A 19720-nucleotide genomic window follows, 5' to 3' on the forward strand; every position below is an offset into this window, starting at 1 on the left:
GCGGCGTCCCGGGCCGCGGTGTGTGAAGGATAGGGTGCCCTAAGGGAGACGCGAAGCGCGTGCTGCTTTGGCAGATCAGAAAGCCCTGCTAACATTTGGCGCCCACAAGTCAAACAGGAAGGAGAGTACATGTCACTAGTACAGGCAGCACATTCTGTAGGGTCACAAAATAAAGTGGTTTCGTGAATACCGAATTAAATGACTAAATTCACTGGCCAAAACTCTAAATTCGCATGATTAACTTTGGTACAAATTACAAAAATTACCATTTGATTTTAATTTAGTTTCCACTCTCGCGGGGGGGGGGGGGGGCATCACCCCTCACGCCGTTTCCATCTCATTCGGATTCCTTCTTCTTGTTTTGTCTTAGAGTGCATTTATATGGTGCCCCTCCACTTACGGAAAAAAATGGCTATGCAAGCACAGAACATCCTAGCTCTGCTGCCAAGCAATGAAAAACAGCACCCGTAGTAACAAGAATGCAGCCACAAGCAGGTAAGTTGCTTCACAAATTTCTCTACATTAAAGAACTGTACCGTTCAACTACTTCATCATCTTCGCTCGCTGGAAGGCAACGCAATTAACGTCGATTTTCTGTGGAATACATCGTTGTCGCACGTACCTGCGGACGCACTGTTTGCGTTGGTGGCGTCAACACTCTCGCTTAAACTGTTGACCCAATAGTGGACATGGCCTATCCGGCGACAGGTGTCACAGTCAGCTCCACCAGGACCGAGACTTCTCTGGAAGTGCAGCAAGCTCAAGTAGCTGAAGTCTAACCAATTCTTGGGCCTACAAATACGACACTTCTCAGTGCATCACTATGCCGACGCTCATCCTACAGAAACAGGCATTCGCTCACAAGGGAGAATATCTGCTGACATCACAAAAAATATGGGGCTGGAGATCGGCAGCGTCGACTAACCTGTGACAAGGGAAACGCCGTCGGAAATCAGTAGCGACAGACAGCCATGGACTTTTTATACCAGGGCTCTCTACTAAGTTGCAGTATCTCACTGATACACGTGCTAATCTCTCAGTTTACTCCTCTTGTCTTCCATCGGAATACCGTTTGCAGTCACCTGTAGACAAAAAATGTATCTTCCATCAAGACTTATGGTTACATCAACTTATATCTAACTTTCAATCTTCAGTGTGAATTCATATGTAGATTTATTGCTGCTGATATGCTGTGCCCAATTGTTGCAGTGAACTTTTAACCTTTTTATAGTCTCCTCCCAGATCTTCACAATCAATGCCTGCTTGATTCTACAACACTGTTGTCTAGTCACGGGCATCTACATCATGCCAACCATACTAGCATCGAGGTGACTGCAGTTGATTCACCAAATGGTGACCTGTTTTATTAGCTCCTTGAAATCATCTACTCCAAAGCAAGAGTACTCTTTTATGTTAGTCCAACAGATGTGTCACCCTTCAAATAGTAGCTGGGTACCTCCACTGCATATAGTACCCAAGAAGTATAGCACGTGGTGACTCTTCAGCTTAACGTCAGAACGATACCTGACCATTATTCTGTGCCACACACCTACGACTTTTCTGTGCGCATTCATGGTAAGACTGTTCTCTCCAAGATAAACCTCGTCTATGGTTTTTATCATATGTCAATTGCACCAGAAGGTATACCCAAACCCGCTATTTGCGTGCTTGTCAGACTTCACGAATTTTGGCGAATGCTTTTTCGGGTGTACAATGCTGCATGGACTTTTTAGTGTTTCATGGAAAAAGTAACCAGAAACTTATTTTTTTATGTTTACATTGAAGACTTGCTTGTAACGTCGTCCAGGAGCAGACCATCTACCATTCGCTAGACTACAAGAACATGGTTTAGTGATTAACTCGCAAAAACTAGTCTGCAGAGCAACAAAGATAAAATTCTTAGGTTAACTTATCAATGCACAAAGAATCTTACCATCTCAAGACAGGAAGCTATATCTCAGTTTCCCCAGCCCATTGCAGTACGAGAATTAAGCCATTTCTTGGGCCTGACAAACTTTCATTGACTTCTGTGCACAATCAGGCATTGTTGGCAGCACCTACCAGAGAAATTTTGAAAAATTTACCTAAACCAGGAGACATGCAACGGTGGATTGATGTAAAGAAAGCATCCTTGTCCAAAGTCAGTGCTGCTATTGGAAAGGCTGCATTGATGGCTAAACCTTTTCCTGAGTAACCTGTCATCAGCTGCAATTGGAGCCTCGTTACAACATATGCAACACAACTGGCATCCTCTAGCTTTCTTCAGCAAGAAACTGTAACCTTCACAAGCAAATTAGTCGGTTATGATCATGAATTGTATGTGGCATATGCCTTAATCACGAAGTTTAATCAAATGCTTGAAGGTACACATTTTATGCTTCACACAGACAATAAGCTAGCTCTTTGTCAGGTACCAGACAATGCATCATCACGCCACTTACGGCATCTGGTCTTCATTGGGCAGCTTACTATGGATATTCAGCATGTCGATGGTGAGCAACATGGACCAGCAAATGCACTACCACAAACCGCTGTGGTTACTTCGACCACTCATACACCATAAGTTTTACAGCTCACTGCTTGTTGTCAGTCGCTGTTAAGTATATACCGTTTGGTGGTAAAGTTCTATCAATATTTTCTGGATGGCGCCATGTAGCACCCATTTTCTTGAACAACAGCTGGCGAATTTGTTGCGACATAATTGTATAGGACAAAGTGTGTTAAAATCTGGTTGTGTAAAATCCACTGATCTCACTTAACTACCAAGCCATTGGTGTTTTCAACCACATCACGCATGTTACTTGATTAATTCTGAAAACAGACTTGTGATCAGATTTTTGTTCACATGTATATATCTGAAGCATAATATGTTTTCTGAGGTCATGTGCCTAATTTCCCTGTTATGGGGTTACTTTGACCACTGGTCATTGTTACCCCATGATTACAGATACACCATTATTAAACAGGGTTGATGCCAATGACAGTGTGGAACTAAATAATACATACGTTAACTATCAATATACAGGGTGTTACAAGAAGGTACGGCCAAACTTTCAGGAAACATTCCTCACACACAAATAAAGAAAAGATGTTATGTGGACCTGTGTCCGGAAACGCTTAATTTCCATGTTAGAGCTCATTTTAGTTTAGTCAGTATGTACTGTACTTCCTCGATTCACCACCATTTGGCCCAATTGAAGGAAGGTAATGTTGACTTCGGTGGTTGTGGTGACATGCGAGTCATTGCTCTACAGTACTAGCATCAAGCACATCAGTATGTAGCATCAACAGGTTAGTGTTCATCACGAACGTGGTTTTGCAGTCGGTTCAATGTTTACAAATGCGGAGTTGGCAGATGCCCATTTGATGTATGGATTAGCACGGGGCAATAGCCGTGGCGCGGTACGTTTGTATTTCCAGAACGAAGGTGTCCCGTCAGGAAGACGTTCGAAGCAATTGATCGGCGTCTTAGGGAGCACGGAACATTCCAGCCTATGACTCGCGACTGGGGAAGACCTAGAACGACGAGGACACCTGCAATGGACGAGGCAGTTCTTCGTGCAGTTGACGATAACCCTAATGTCAGCGTCAGAGAAGTTGCTGCTGTACAAGGTAACGTTGACCACGTCACTGTATGGAGAGTGCTACGGGAGAACCAGTTGTTTCCGTACCATGTACAGCGTGTGCAGGCACTATCAGCAGCTGATTGGCCTCCACGGGTACACTTCTGCGAATGGTTCATCCAACAATGTGTCAATCCTCATTTCAGTGCAAATGTTCTCTTTACGGATGAGGCTTCATTCCAACGTGATCAAATTGTAAATTTTCATAATCAACGTGTGTGGGCTGACGAGAATCCGCACGCAATTGTGCAATCACGTCATCAACACAGATTTTCTGTGAACGTTTGGGCAGGCATTGTTGGTGATGTCTTGATTGGGCCCCATGTTCTTCCACCTACGCTCAATGAAGCACGTTATCATGATTTCATACGGGATACTCTACTTGCGCTACTAGAACATGTGCCTTTACAAGTACGACACAACATGTGGTTCATGCATGATGGAGCTCTTGCACATTTCAGTCGAAGTGTTCGTACGCTTCTCAACAACAGATTCGGTGACCGATGGATTGGTAAAGGCGGACCAATTCCATGGCCTCCACGCTCTCCTGACCTCAACCCTCTTGACTTTCATTTATGGGGGCACTTGAAAGCTCTTGTCTACGCAACCCCGGTACGAAATGTAGAGACTCTTCGTGCTCGTATTGTGGACGGCTGTGATACAATACGCCATTCTCCAGGGCTGCAGCAGCGCATCAGGGATTCCATGTGACAGAGGGTGGATGCATGTATCCTCGCTAATGGAGGACATTCTGAACATTTCCTGTAACAAAATGTTTGAAGTCACTCTGGTACGTTCTGTTGTTGTGTGTTTCCATTCCATGATTAATGTGATTTGAAGAGAAGTAATAAAATGAGCCCTAACATGGAAAGTAAGCGTTTCCGCACACATGACCACGTAACATATTTTCTTTCTTTGAGTGTGAGGGATGTTTCCTGAAAGTTTGGCCGTACCATTTTGTAGCACCCTGTATAGGCGAAGGATCATTTGTAATTGTTAATGTACCTATAAATAAGAAAAACAAATGTCAAGTCATATGTGGCTCATATTACAAGCAGACTTCGTGGACTGGACAACTTACGGCTCCAATGCATTCAAATACCAAGCTGTTGCGCTCCAGAATAAATTTGGTATGCAAGCTTTTACAGATTCACCCAGTGCTCTCGGAGCCAAGGAGATCAGCTCAGGGCTAGTGTTTCAATCAGAATGTCAATACCACATACTACCAATGTAGCAGAAGACAGAGCATGAGGCAAAGATTGCCACACAACCTACGGGCGAGGGAAGCAAAAGAGAAAATGCCGCAGTACAACATAACAGGGCAGTACGAAGTAATCCTCTGTTACTTCAAGTGCTGGAGCGCCACTGCAATAGTCAAACTTGCAGAAAGACCGACCTTGGAAATAGAGACAGCGAGGTAAAGAATTCGCTCAGCTCTTTAAATAATAGGACTTTAGAAGTTTGAGAGCACATTTAGTTGTGCCACTTTCCTGTCAGTGTCACCAGAACCAGAGATAATTAAATTCTATTGGACTTCAGTGAAACCACAAGGAGCCACTCAATGACTGTCTGCCTGCTTGCTGACTCTGATGCTGAGACACAGCCAACCTACAGATAACCATAGGAGTGGTGTGCCGTTACCACCTACTGAGACATCATGGATGAAAATAGTGGTGAGGATCATTCATGGATGACCTGCAAGCCGTCATGTGCATGTACTATATTCATGCCCCTGCTGACTTGTGAACACTTGCTGCAGTCTTGGTCAACACACTTTGGCTGACCAGGGCCTAATCTTCACCTCAACTGAAATCCTGGACCACACAGTTGTCTATTCTCACACTAGAGAGTGAGGGACTGTCTACAAAAATGCTGAGGTATAGGGCCGCATTAAACTGCAGAATGTCTGGAGCGGGCAATGCCTGCCCGTCTCCATGGTGCCAACTGCATGGCAACATATTGGCCGCATCTCACTGACGTGTGGATCTGACTCGCTGACAAAGCATATCGGAACTACTTCACAGCAAGTGCTGAGGCCCAGCTTTTGTATGACGCACTGAAGCAGCTTTATTACCCTTTATACTCATCCTGGTGAATAAAATGTTATTACAAATATCACAGTGTTTCTAACACCTCCAGACAACCAAACAACTCTCCTGCACTCCTGGGTCACAACACTGGATTCAGAATAGACATCAATAGCCTGCACACAGCAAGAGTTTCTACTGTTTGCCTTCTCATGCTTGCCAGGCCCTACATTGGCCAGAAAGGTCGCTGGATCTATTCCCAGTTAAGACCATTTAGAGTATTACGGGCAGGGTCCTCCAATAATCTCAGGATTCTGTCGATCTAATCCGCCAATTGGGCAGAATTAGACATGATATCTCTGAGGAGGACATCCAAAAACTCTTATCAATCAATGCCAAGCTGAACAACTGCTTACATAAGGTGGATCAACACTTTATTGACTTGCTCAATTTATGAAGCTCTTTCTCTTGAATAAACCTCTGATTTTTGGCAACGGTGACAATTCCTGATCAGCAGGCTAGTACAGTAACTCAGGCTATAGTTAAAAGCCGGCTACCTACATTGGTGTGACTGTCAGGGTATGAATTTTCTGTTGGACTTGATGAAGCAGTTAATTAAGTACTTTGTATCCAGAAGTTATGAACAAGCCCGTTCCATCCACAAACTAATGGAGAAAGACAAACAAGTTCTTGACTAAGTATGAGGGTCTCTATCAAGTCACTGAGATGAATCTCCAGTTTCCAACAAATGGTTATTGTCCACATTAGTAGAGGCCTTTTAAAGGCTTATTGGATGCATTACCACAAGGTCCAGCAACCAAGTTTATGCACAGGAAAATGACTAAGAAAGTTAGAAAGCATGTAACAGTGGATAAGCATGATGCACATAGTGTATGTACCCAATGCACTGAGGTCATGCAACAAATAGTAATATCCATGTATAATTACCTTATTCGTAAGAGCTATTTAGTGCAGGTATAAAAACTTTTTCCTACTGGCTACAATAGAAACAATTGTACCTGGTGACTTGCATCTTTGTTCTCTTATTGCGCTTCAGGACAGTACTCCAACCCATTCCATAGGGCTTCTATGTACTGCTGATATATGTCTGCCTTTTTCCCTGAACTAAAACAGGTTACCCATCTCCACATTCACTATTTACTTCTCCACAGTTCATGTATGCAGCACGTGTGTGTAGCACATTCTTATTTAGCCTGCTTGCACTACCCGTTAATTTCATTCCTGAACAATTAATACTACAAGCTATTCATTTCATTCTTGGCATTGTTATATTTTCTTTTGTATTCCCTTGGAAAAATTTCTATATTGCCTCATTCTGCCCTAAATCTTCAGTTTTCCACATCAGTTTATACTCCTATGCCTTTATCCTTTTGGATTTCAGCCTACTTTTCACCATTACTATTTTATGACTAAATTTACATCCACCTCTGTGTGCTTTGCAGTCCTACATGTGATTTCTTAATCATTGTCTAACAATAATGTAGAACTACATTAAAGAAAATTTGTGAATGGAAACAAAACTGAGTGAAGACAACCACTCAGCTGTAGTTGTTAACATGTTTCCCAGTCTTTTCCAAATATACCTTCTCTCGTGACTTTGGAAGACAGTGTTCACTACAACCATACAAAATTTATCACATAAATCTGTCAACATCCAAATCCTCTAATTTCTTTTCTCCAGTCAATATTGTACATTAATTCTGCCTTCCATTGGCTCTCTTACTATTGCATTCCAATCTCACAGTCCAACCAAATTTCCATTGCCTTTCATATGATTATTGATCAATTCCTCTACTGCTTCATGTATTCCCTCAGTTCTCTCATTGTTAACTTGTTATGTGGACGTTCAAATTTTTACAATGGTCTTTGTGATTGACTATTTCAATCTTCAGCATATGTATATATAATGTAAAGTCCTTGTCAAGAAATAAATGATTATCTGTGCATTAAGAAGACACAATACACTGTGATCTACAGGAGACAGATAAAGATACTCATTTCATCAAAACATAGTGATCACCACAGCCATGAATACACAAAAAAATAAACTTATTAATTAGTTTTTGTCTGAGCATTTAATTGAAAAACTCAACAAAATATGTACTATAGCACCATACAGCAATATAAACAAATACAGCTATACAACATTAAATATAAATAAAAGATATATTAATCAAAATGTAATGTTTCTATGGCCAAGTGACACATCCTTAATTACATAACATGAAGTTTAAGAATTGTGTGTTTATTTGACAATAGCAAAGAAAAAATGGCAATGTCAAGAATCCTTGATACTTTCATTTTAATTGAAGTCTAAATTCTTCATTGTATATATTATTATCTTCCTACTGCAGTACAGTAGACATGATGTTTCTCTTGACCCTAGATATGGAAGCAGCATGCATCCCATTCTTATCTTACTTTTATTATCCTGCTCCTGGAAAGACGGGAGGGAGGGGCAGAGGAAGAGAGAGAAAAAAAGGTACTTTCTATTCAAATAACTTGGAATGCTTCTGCTTCCCCCACAATAACAATTACAAGAGTTCAATAAATATTATTAAGTCTATCTTCATATTTTATGCTTCCACATATGACTTCCTTATGAGAAAGTAATGATCTTTGATTAAATGTTCACCCTAAGGTTTCTATATAACAGTATTCACTTTCTGTTGTCTATTTTCTTCACACTACTTCAAAGTCTGGCATACTTAACCACAAATATAAATAGTTTCAACTGTGACTATTGTCACAAAGTTTTTAACACAGTAATAAAAAGAACTCCTGAGTTCTCAGATGAAATATCCATGAAAAATAATACATATTTCTTCTCAGATACTGAATTGACCAACATGTCTGCAATGCAAAGTAAAACACAGTTCATGATAGTTAGTCACAGCCACATTCATCAGATAGATATTTCACATAGGAGCACATTTGTTGCTTCTGATAACATCCCAGTCTTTTTCGCTGTAAATTAAGAACTCTCTCTGATTTGAGTAACAAAAATATCAGACAAATCATCTTTCCCAGTGAGAAGTAACTTCTTATCATTAGCTAAATGGAGTAAACAATTAAAAGCAATTGGAAAGTTCAAGTCCTTTGCCAGATCTCCTGTCACGTTGCTCTTGAGTTTCTCATACATTTCACTTGCCCACATTGGTGACTTCATTTCATCTTCATTTCCCAAACTTTCAGTACCAGAAATGCTGCTACTTGACGATGAATCATTTTCCTATAGAAGAGAGCACAGAGTTAGTAAAAATAGTGAAGACAATTACATCTACTACTTTAAATTTCTAGTGTATAATAATTCTCTCACTAACCCCAATAACCGGAGATCTTCTAAGAATTTCCCATATAATTCTTTTGAGTTTTTTAATGTCTATTTTCTTTGCAGCTCTAGCAAATGGAATCTCTATTCGGGCCACCTGAAAAGGAAAGCCTGTCACTGTATCACAATACAGAACAAACACATAAGTTATCAAGCAGAACAAAATTCAAGTTTAATAAGAATAAACAGATGATAATAACCTAATGGAATAATTGCTGTATCAGTATATCTACGACCTGAAAATCAGTAAAGTGGTGAGTAGGGAGGGGAAGGGTGAGACGTATTTGGTGTACTATAGCAATCTAATTTGTACATTGTTAACAGGAGGATATGGGTAATTGGGGAAAAATTGTTGTGCTCTTGGTGTAACAATTTCACACACACACACACACACACACACACACACACACACACACACACACACACACACACACACACACACACACACACACACACCTGTGCACTTATGCAGTACCACTTGAACGCATAATGTCAAAGAGTGCAGTTTGGCAGGTGGACAAGGGCAGGGTGAGACAGAGAGAGGTGGGGTAGTGTCCGGTGGGGTGAGAATAGAGAGAGATATACAAATTGCAGGAAGAGGGCTTGAATATGGGTAGTTAGCTGTTTGAAGGGAGGCAGCCACTTTGCTGACTAGGAATGCTTGAGGGAGGATCAGCAGGTGCACGGGCTAGGCATGTGATGCACCAGTGTCAAAGGTGATGGGAAGCAGCACACAATGAAGGTGACATGGAGAGGTGGACTGGGAGGGGGTGTTGGGACACAGGAAGGGGAAGCTGCCGGGTGGAGGATTGGTGACAGTTGGTTAATGAAGATTGAGGTCAGGATGGTTCCAGGTGCGGACACCGTGCTGCAGGGATAACTCCCCTCTGCATATTTTAGAGAAGTTAGTGGTGGAGGGAAAGATACAGATGGCTTGGGTTGTTAAGCAGCCTGTGAAATCGAGCATGTTTTGTGCTCAACTGTATATTCTGCCACCAGGTGGTCTGTTTTGCTCTTGGCCACAGTATGGCAGTGGCCATTCACTCTGGTGGACACCTGGTTGGTTGAGAACAACACAAAAAGCTGTTCAGTGATAACAGTGGAGTTGATATATGACATTGCTACTTTGCCAGCTGACCCGGCCTCTGATGAGAAAGAATAAGCCTGTGACAGAACTAGAGCAGGAAGTGATGGGTGAATGGACTAAGCAGGTCTTGCATCTGTGTCTTCAACAGTAATGTGATCCTTTTGGCAAGGGGTTGGAGTGGGAGCAGCATATGGATGGATTAGGATGTTGTGTTGGTTTCATGGGTAATGGAACACCACTTTCGGAGAGGTGGAAAGTATCTTGTGTAGGACGTCCCTCATTTCAGGGCATGAAGATAGATCAACAAAACCCTGGCAAAGAATATGACACAGATGTTCCAGTCCAGGGAGATAATGGGTGACAAGGAGACACTCCTTTGTTGCTGATTCTTGGGGGTGGTGGGATGATTAGCTGTGTGTGAGGATATGGCACGGGAATTCTGTTTGCAGGCTACGTTTGAGAAGTAGTGCCCATTTGAATGCCTTTAAGAGACCTTCAGCATATTGGGGAAGGGAGTTCTTGTCACTGCAGCTACACAATCGACAGACGGTCAGCCTGTATGGGAAAGGCGTTTTGGTGTGGAAGGGGTGGCAGCTCTTGAAATACAGTTGAGCTTATTGTGGACAGATATGTGGATGGCACCATCAGAGAAGTGGAGGTTAACACCCAGGATGGTGGCATCTGGAGTTTAGGAGGACCAGATGAATTGGATGGGAGAAAAGGTGTTGTGGTTGTGGAGGAATGAAGATAAGAGTGTCTGGGTCCTGAGTCCAGATCATGAGAGTATCACCACTGAACCTGAACCACAGGGCTTGGCGTTTTAGGAGGTTAGAAAGCTTACCTCTACATGGCCCATAAAAAGGTTGGCATAGGATGGTGTTGGTTTCCTATAGCTGTGCTGCAGTTTTGTTTCAATATCTTCTCTTCAAAGGAAGTAGTTGTGTGTCAGGAAATAGTTCGTAAGGTAAGTGAGGAAGGAGGTAGTGGGTCTGAAGGGTGTTGGGAGAGGTAGTGTTTGATGGCAGCGAGGCCATGAGCATAAGTGATGCTGGTGTACAGGGAGTTTGTGTCAACAGTGATGAGTAGGAATCCAGGAGGTAAACGAGTGGGGATGGCGAACAGACAGTGAATGAAGTGGTTATAATCGGATTAAAATTACTTTGTGATTGACTGATGGCAGTGGTGGAGAGCCGAGTTGGCATCTCATAAATGGCATGTGCTTGTGCAGTCACTAACTGCATGCACACCAAAAAAGAAACAAATAGTCTATTCCCTGTCTGTTGTCAATGTCTTTGTAGGCAGTGGAGAGGTTAAATCAGAATTACTTTCACTGTTGCCTGTGTTGCTACTAGACCTGCTGTCAGAATTTAATGAAATAATAAGTTGTTCATTGTCATTTTGCACTAAACCTTAATTCTACCACACTTTCATTATTACATCCTACATGTGTCTTAAACATCATGCCAATCTGCCAATGCAGTTCTTTCCACTTATGCTAACATACATGTTTTGTTGTTCCTTGTCACATAAACTTTAACCTGAGCCCATATGATTTCAATGGAACTGAAGTTGCAATGGTATGGTGGCAGTCTAAGGACCCTATGACCATATTTTTCTGTTAGTTTATCTATAACAGGTGTGTCCAACCCACAGCCCGCATGTGGCCTGAAGCAATTATCAGTGAGGCCCAAGAAGTGAGCAAATATGACACAATCGGTATAAAAAAAAATATCTGTTTATGTACTACTCCACCCAATAGTGATCCAGCCCCACTTCCCCCAAATCACTCCCTGTTAACTTTCCATAAATTCTTAACCTTGAACCTTGCCTCCCTATCATTCCTCAAATATCACAACATGCAATCTAACTTAACACCCGCAGAAAGAATTGCAATCCAACTCCTAATAACTGATCCTGACCTTACAATCCTACCTGCTGACAAAGGCACCACCACTGTTGTTTTGAACTACAAGGGTTACCTGCAGAAGGACTCTGCCACCCGTCAGATTCATTCGCACAAAAACCCTGCCACAGTGACTCCATTGCAGAAACCAGCAGGATCTCCAGTCTCTCCTCAGAGCCTTACAGCCATCCCAGAGCCTCTCCCCATAGTGCATCTCTCCCTGACCACTACCATTTTCCACACACTTGCCATCTATATGCTTCCTGAAGTCCAAAAACCCAACCACCTAAGACACCCTATTGTGATCGGTTACTGTGTCCCCACTTAGAGAATCTCTGCTCTCACAGACCAACACCTTCAGTATTATATAAAAGATACCAACCATTTCCTCCACCAACACTCCACATATCCTGTTCCTTTAGCACATCGTGTCCTGCTCATCAGTACTGATGCCACCTCCCTTTACACTAACATCCCTAATGCCCATGGCCTTGAAACTACTGAACACTACCTTTCCCAACACCTGACGGATTCCAACCCTGCAACCTCCTCCCTAGTTGCACTGACCAACAATATCCTCATCCACAATTACTTCTTCCTTGAAGGCATCACCCACAAACAAATCCAGGATACAGAAATGGGAATGCACATGACATCATCCTATGGGCCATATACAGGTATCCTTTCTACATACCCAGAATTCCAACACCTCACCTGGTTCAGATTCACTGATGACAACTTTGCTATCTGGATCAAGGTCAAGGATACACAATCCATATTCCTCCAGAACCTCAATACCTTCTCCATCATTCAACTGGTCCTCCTCAACCAAACAAGCCTCCTTGCTTGATGTTGACCTCCACCTCAAAGAGGCTACATCAACAACTCCACCTGTATCAAACCTACCAACCACCACCAGCAATACCTCCATTTCAACGGCTGCCACCCTTTCCATATCAAGAAGTCCCTTCCATACAGCCTACCCTCCCATGGCCATCACACCTGTAGTGATGAGCAGCCACTCTCAAAATAAACCAAGAGTCTCACTGAGACCCTCACAGACCATAATTACCCTCCCAGCCTCGCACAGAAACAGATCTCTTGAATCTTGGCTCTCCAGTCACCCTCCATGTTCCAAAGTTTCAAAGTCAAGCCACAGGGGAGCATTCCCATTGTAACTCAGTACCAACCAGGACTTGAGCAACTGAATCACATTCTCTGAAAGGGTTTTGATTACCTTTTGTCATGCCCTGAAGCAAGGAATGGCCTACCCACTACCCTTCCCACCCCTCCCACAGTGGTATATCACTGCCTACTGAACCTATACAGTATCCTCGTCCATCTATACACAAGCCATGCTTCCATTCCCTTGCCCCATGGTTCATATCCCTGTAACAGACCTAGATGCAAGGCCTGCCCATATATGCTCCCACCACCACCTACTCCAGTTCAGTCACATGCATCACCTATCTCAACACAGGCAGGACTCCTTGAGAAACCGGTCATGTGATCTACAAATTAAGATGCAACCACTGTGCTGCATTCCAAGTAAGCATGACAACCAACCAGCTACGTATCCGCACACCACAAACTGTGGTCGAGAAACAGATGGAACACCCAGTTGCTGAGCATACTGCCCAACACAGTGTTCTTCATTTTAATGACTGCTTCACAGCCTGTGCCATCTGGATCCTTCCTACCAACATCAGATTTTCTGAATTGTGCAGGTGGGAACTCTCCCTGCAGTACATCCTAAATTCCTGTAACCCTCCTGGCCTCAACCCTCATTAGTCACTGTCCTACAACCAGGTATCCCCTTCCACGCTCCCATTCCAGCATTACACAGCCCTCTATTCCACCAATGTACCCAAAGTCTTTTTATTTCTCTCCTTTTCCGCTGCCTCCCTCTCCCCTGCCCTATGTCTAACATTGCGACTGCATCTAGTTGCCCTACCCTCTCTCCACCTATGACCCCGTTCCTATCCTGGTATCTCTGCCCTGTCGTGCCCCAGCCTCCTCCTTAGCCTTACCATCCACACTGCTTCTCCCACCATGCACTGCTGTTCACAGACTCGCCTCAGCAGCCAGACTGCAGTCATGACAGTGCGAGTTGAATTTGCATGTGACGGCCTTTCTGACCGAAAGCTTACTTGTTTGACTGTCTTTTTGTTGTGCGTATCTGCAACTCAGCACCTCCGCTATATGGTGAGTTGCAATCTATCCTTGTCATAATACTGCCATTACTCCATCTTGGATTTTCCATTGTTTGTTCATGATAAATTGATATTACAAGTTTGAAACTCCTACCACATGATGCAATGGTTACTGTTAGTGCTAAGTACATTATGCGCAGCCCAAAAACGTGGCTTCTTCCACTGTGGCCCAGGTAAGCTAAAAGACTGGACATCCCTGATCTATAACATATGGAGGTAAAGATGGTTTATTCTGAGCCACGAGATCCAGTAATCCATCCTTTACACAGTCAAAATGGCTCTGAGCACTAAGGCAAAATTGAATGATATGAGGCATTCTTGATAACTATTACTAACGGCTTTTTCACGTTTCCCTCCCCCCCCTCCCCCTCAAACACGAGTCCTTAAACCACCGCTGAAACATGTCTCTGTTCATTTCTTCATGGTAATCAGTTGTGTTCTTCAATACAGACAATAACTTACAATTTTCCACAATGACTATATTTTGTATACAGTAACATATGACCTAAAATCTATGGAACATGAAGTACCTGGCGACCACATTTTTCCTCTCTGAACTGTTATAGGTTTCTTAATTTCAAAACATCACAAAAACTATGACCACTAAAGGCAAACTATGACATCAGACTAAGTTGTAGGCAGTTTTCAGTGCGCGCGCGCGAAGGTGTGTGTGTGTGTGTGTGTGTGTGTGTGTGTGTGTGTGTGTGTGTGTGTGTGTGTGTGTATGCGCACTAGCACGTTGTTGTGGAGAGAGAGAGAGAGAGAGAGAGAGAGAGAGAGAGAGAGAGAGAGAGAGAGAGAGAGAGAGAGAACAGTACAAAGAAGTCACAATAATAACTTAACTTGGGTAAGATCCCATTTCTATAGTTAAGATGGCACACTACCCAACAGCAGAGAGAAAATTGTGCAAGCATTCAGAGTTTTCAGAATGAATTTTCATTCCGCAGTGGAGAGTGCATTGATCTGAAACTTCCTGGCAAATTATAACTGTGTGACAGAGCAGGACTTCAACCTGGAACCTTTGGCTTCCATGGGTAGGTACTCTACTGACTGAGCTACCCAAAAAAATTCATGTCCCACCCTCATAGCCTTACTTCTGCCAGTACTTCATATCTGTCTTCAAAACTTCTCTTGCATACTCACAGAATATTTACAAAAGAAGACAATCCTAAAAATCTGAACCCCACATATTTCACAAGACTGAAGGGGGGGCAGAGAATCAAACTACAGACCTGTCAACCTCTTCTCCGCAGTGCACAATATCTTCATATATTCATTAAAATGGTCACCAACTGTATAGAAAAAAACTGATTTTAATGGCAAAGGAACATACTAGCTTTAGACATGAATATAGCACAATTGATTAATTGCAACTAATGAATGAAATTATAGAATGAAGCAATAAGCATAAATTACAACTCTGCCTAGGATTCATAGATTTTAACAGGGTATGCATTGATTCAATTACATTAACATACTGAAGACAATACACATCAAAGATACCATTTCCATTGTATCTTGTCAAGTGGTGGGACATTTGAGACTGGAAAAAAGGCTGGGAGATTGAATGTCAGCATTATTAGTAGCCACAGAGGCAGTTACAGATTCTGGGAAAGATAAGCAGGAAGATGTACTAATGGTATGTACCTGAACCCATCTTCAGGTCCATGAAAAGACTGCAAATAATCATCAACAATTAATGAAGGCAATTAATAGAGCATGTTTGAAAGAAAGCTTGTAAATAAATTATAACAAGACTTAAACAAATAACACAAAATAAAAATCAAAGAAAATAAACAATAGAGTTACAAAATCGTTGGTGAGGGTTTTTTGTTTGTTTTGTTTTTGCAGGCAGGCTAAAGAAATAAAGAGGCAGCTAAAAATTTCCTGGAGTAAACTAAATAGAGCTTTGAAAACTAGCTCCCAGTGAGTCTGAAAAGCAAAGTTTGCAGTCAGTGTGTATTAACAGTTTTGATTTGTGACAATGAGGTATGGAATATTAATGCAAAGACTGTGCGCTGTTCAGCAAGCTTGGAAATTCGTGTTTGGAATTACTATGAGTGCTAGAGAAACAAACAAATTGATGATAGAACCGACAGTAGCAAAAAGCGTAATTAAGACTGTAGCAAAAATTAAACAGATGTGGACAGAACAATTGGCAGGTGAATGGGTGGGAGATGAACCTAGTGAGTACTTCGCGGGATACCAAGAGATAAGAAAAGACTGAGGTAATGACATACTAGAAAGAGGCTGCATTACCGTACATTAGGAAACAAGAATCAATACTGATATGTTTACCTAAAGACTGTAGTAGGTGTGGAAGTCTGGATGAGGCCTCAATGAAACACTATATTTTGTATGGCTGATGCAGCTTTCTTATAATTAGAATGTTTTGCTTACATAAGTTATGAATCTCATTACATCATGCAGATATTGCTGGGGGGAATTTTCTTGTCTCATGTAGCTACAGCCAAGCTTTTAAACAAGGAGCAGGACTACCACATCAACCAGCTATAATTGCCAAATCTTCACCCCACCACCACAACATTTCATGCTTACACTATGCTCAAGTTTCAGGTAGCCTGCTGTTCTGTATGATCATTGCACCCCGCAATTTTGTTTGTCATAATTTTTACTGTTGGATGAGTTAGTATTTTGTTTGTTGTTACTCTTGCTTGCTCTGTGGTACTGAACAATATCAGAAAAAAGTTCATTGAAAATTATTAGTGGAGAAGTTCCATGTTGTTCTCTTGGCTGGGGAATTGCTGTATGAGGCCAGGCAAGAGAAATGGTTTACGTGTTACATGTCTACTTTGAGACTGAAAGACTTAACGGTGGTCTGCTGCTCTCCATTCATCATGTAATCAAAAGAACTGCTGTAGCACGGAACAAAAAAATAAAAAAACATTATTGTGAATACTGGCAAGAGAATGTCCAAGAAATAAAAAGTTGTAAAAACATCGAAGGTTTAAACTCTTCGGGAAAAACCATTGTATGGATCAACAGATTACCAATATAGATTCATTTGCTGAGGATGCGATTCATTGTCACATTTGTGACCATTATCACAGAAAGGGAAATCCAGTAATCAACAGGTTATTGGTCACCATTATTATGGAATCCAGTCTTTTTCAAGGCACTCACACACAATTTTGCACAACCTAGTATTTCAGTAAGAACATTTCTGTGGCCCTATGCTGTCGGTGGAGAACAAGGATGTAGCTGTTTGACAATGCAAATTTTTAGGGCAGATCTACGGCATGAATATCGAAGAAGTGGTGCGGCTTGAAGAGACGTGGGCCACTTCTGGTCGTTTTGTCGAACAGGGCTGGACAGATGGCAATGGCAACGCCTGCAGCAAAGGGGACAATGTTATTCTTTTTCATGTAGGCACCTCACAAGGATTTCCTCTGAACAGTCTCCACCTTTTTAAATCAAGGGAAACAGGAGATTATCATGAAGAAATGAACCACCTTAATTTTACAAACTGATTCATAGAATCACTAATTCAAAATCAGGGAAAACTGTCAACAATTGTTCTAGGTAACACTCATTATTATTCAGCTGTTGTTGACAAGGGCATTCTGTTGGCATTTCAACTCATTAGAGTTGACATGAAACCAAATTAAACATTACACTGTCAGGATTTATAATAAGTTTACTCTTTCTGAAGTCTAAGCACTCACAAAAGAAGCTGTTAGGAAAGTCATCTCTGAAGACTGGAAGGAGGCCATCAAACATACATAGAGCATCATGGAGACAGCATGGCAGAATGAAGCCTTTTGGAAAATTCAGTGGAGGAAATTATTATTTCATTAAAAACAAGTGACAGTTACAGTAATACTTCAAACATTTTTCATAGCGATGAGAGTGATTTCAGTGGAGTTTTTCCACTACCACCATAAAAATTAAGTACAGACAAATTCAGGTGCACATTTGAAGTGCACAATTTAGAATGATAAGTACCTACATAGCAACATTATATTTTCATAAGTTTTGACATTTAATAGTAAGGCCTTATCAGCAACAAACTCCAAAGTTCATTTCAGAAATACAATCTATGGCACACAAAATAAATATTACTGTTTACAGTATAATTGCTGCAATGTTGAATTGAATTTTCTGTATAGTTTTTGTTCTTTCTCCTACTGGTTGCACTATTTGAGATATGTTTAAACATGCATAAATCTTATATTTTGTTATGTTAGAAATAAGTTAACACCAAAATTAATAAGATAAACCTAGCAACCTGATCCTCATAACAAAACCATATGGGCGAACACTCGGGAGGAGGACGACGAGACAAGTAACCCAGCCAATATATGGCAGAATCCTTAAAGAAAGAATAGAGACTGAGGCTATATTGTCTGAAAAACAAAATGATTTTAGACCACAACATTCACAATACAGAATCTAACCGAGAAGAGAAATGCCAGAAGCAGAGAAATCCATTTAGTATTTGGGGATTTGCAGAAGGCCTATCATACAGCAACACAAAACAATCTGTAGGCAAATATAAAGAACAGTGGTGTGTCAACTATTTACATTAAAAAGTTCTATACAGATTGTATCAGTGCTGTCTAAGTAGGAAATTTAGTGTCACTGGAGTTTCCTGTAACAAAAGGGCTATACCACAGACGTTGTATAGCTGTGACACTATTTAAAATCTATATGGGAGAATGCCCCCCGCCCTCCACATGAACCATGGACCTTGCCGTTGGTGGAGAGTCTTGCTTGCCTCAGCGATACAGATAGCCATACCGTAGGTGTACCCACAACGGAGGGGTATTTGTTGATAGGCCAGACAAACGTGTGGTTCCTGAAGAGGGGCAGCAGCCTTTTCAGTAGTTGCAGGGGCAACAGTCTGGATGATTGACTGATCTGGCCTTGTAACACTAACCAAAACGGCCTTGCTGTGCTGGTACTTCCAACAGCTGAAAGCAAGGGGAAACTACAGCCGTAATTTTTCCCGAGGGCATGCAACGTTACTGTAGGGTTATATGACGATGGCGTCCTCTTGGGTAAAATATTCCGGAGGTAAAATAGTCACCCATTCGGATCTCCAGGCAGGGACTACTCAAGAGGACGCCATTATCAGGAGAAAGAAAACTGGTGTTCTATGGATCGGAGCGTGGAATGTCAGATCCCTTAATTGGGCACGTAGGTTAGAAAATTTAAAAAGGGAAATGGATAGGTTAAAGTTAGATATAGTGGGAATTAGTGAAGTTCGGTGGCAGGAGGAACAAGACTTCTGGTCAGGTGAATACAGGGTTATAAACACAAAATCAAATAGGGGTAATGCAGGAGTAGGTTTAATAATGAATAGGAAAATGGGAATGCGGGTAAGCTACTACAAACAGCATAGTGAATGCATTATTGTGGCCAAGATAGATACGAAGCCCACGCCTACTACAGTAGCTATTTTATATGCCAACTAGCTCCACGGATGACGAAGAGATTGATGAAATGTATGATGAGACAAAATAAATTATTCAGATAGTGAAGGGAGAGAAAA

General features: G+C 41.7%; 1 protein-coding gene across 1 annotated transcript in view; it reads right to left on the minus strand.

Moving 5' to 3' along the window:
• Window positions 1-7876: 7876 nt before the first annotated feature.
• Window positions 7877-19720, minus strand: part of LOC126251775 (condensin complex subunit 2) — a 201659-nt gene continuing 189815 nt past the window's right edge. Inside the window, exons 11-12 of the mRNA XM_049952398.1 lie at window positions 8995-9099; window positions 7877-8903 (exon numbers count right to left, since the gene is read on the minus strand). Of these exons, the coding sequence (XP_049808355.1) occupies window positions 8646-8903; window positions 8995-9099 (363 nt within the window). The 3' untranslated portion in view covers window positions 7877-8645. The remainder of the gene's footprint in view (window positions 8904-8994; window positions 9100-19720) is intronic.

This window comes from Schistocerca nitens, chromosome 4 (genome assembly GCF_023898315.1).
Source record: "Schistocerca nitens isolate TAMUIC-IGC-003100 chromosome 4, iqSchNite1.1, whole genome shotgun sequence".
NCBI classification, from domain to species: Eukaryota; Metazoa; Arthropoda; class Insecta; order Orthoptera; family Acrididae; genus Schistocerca; species Schistocerca nitens.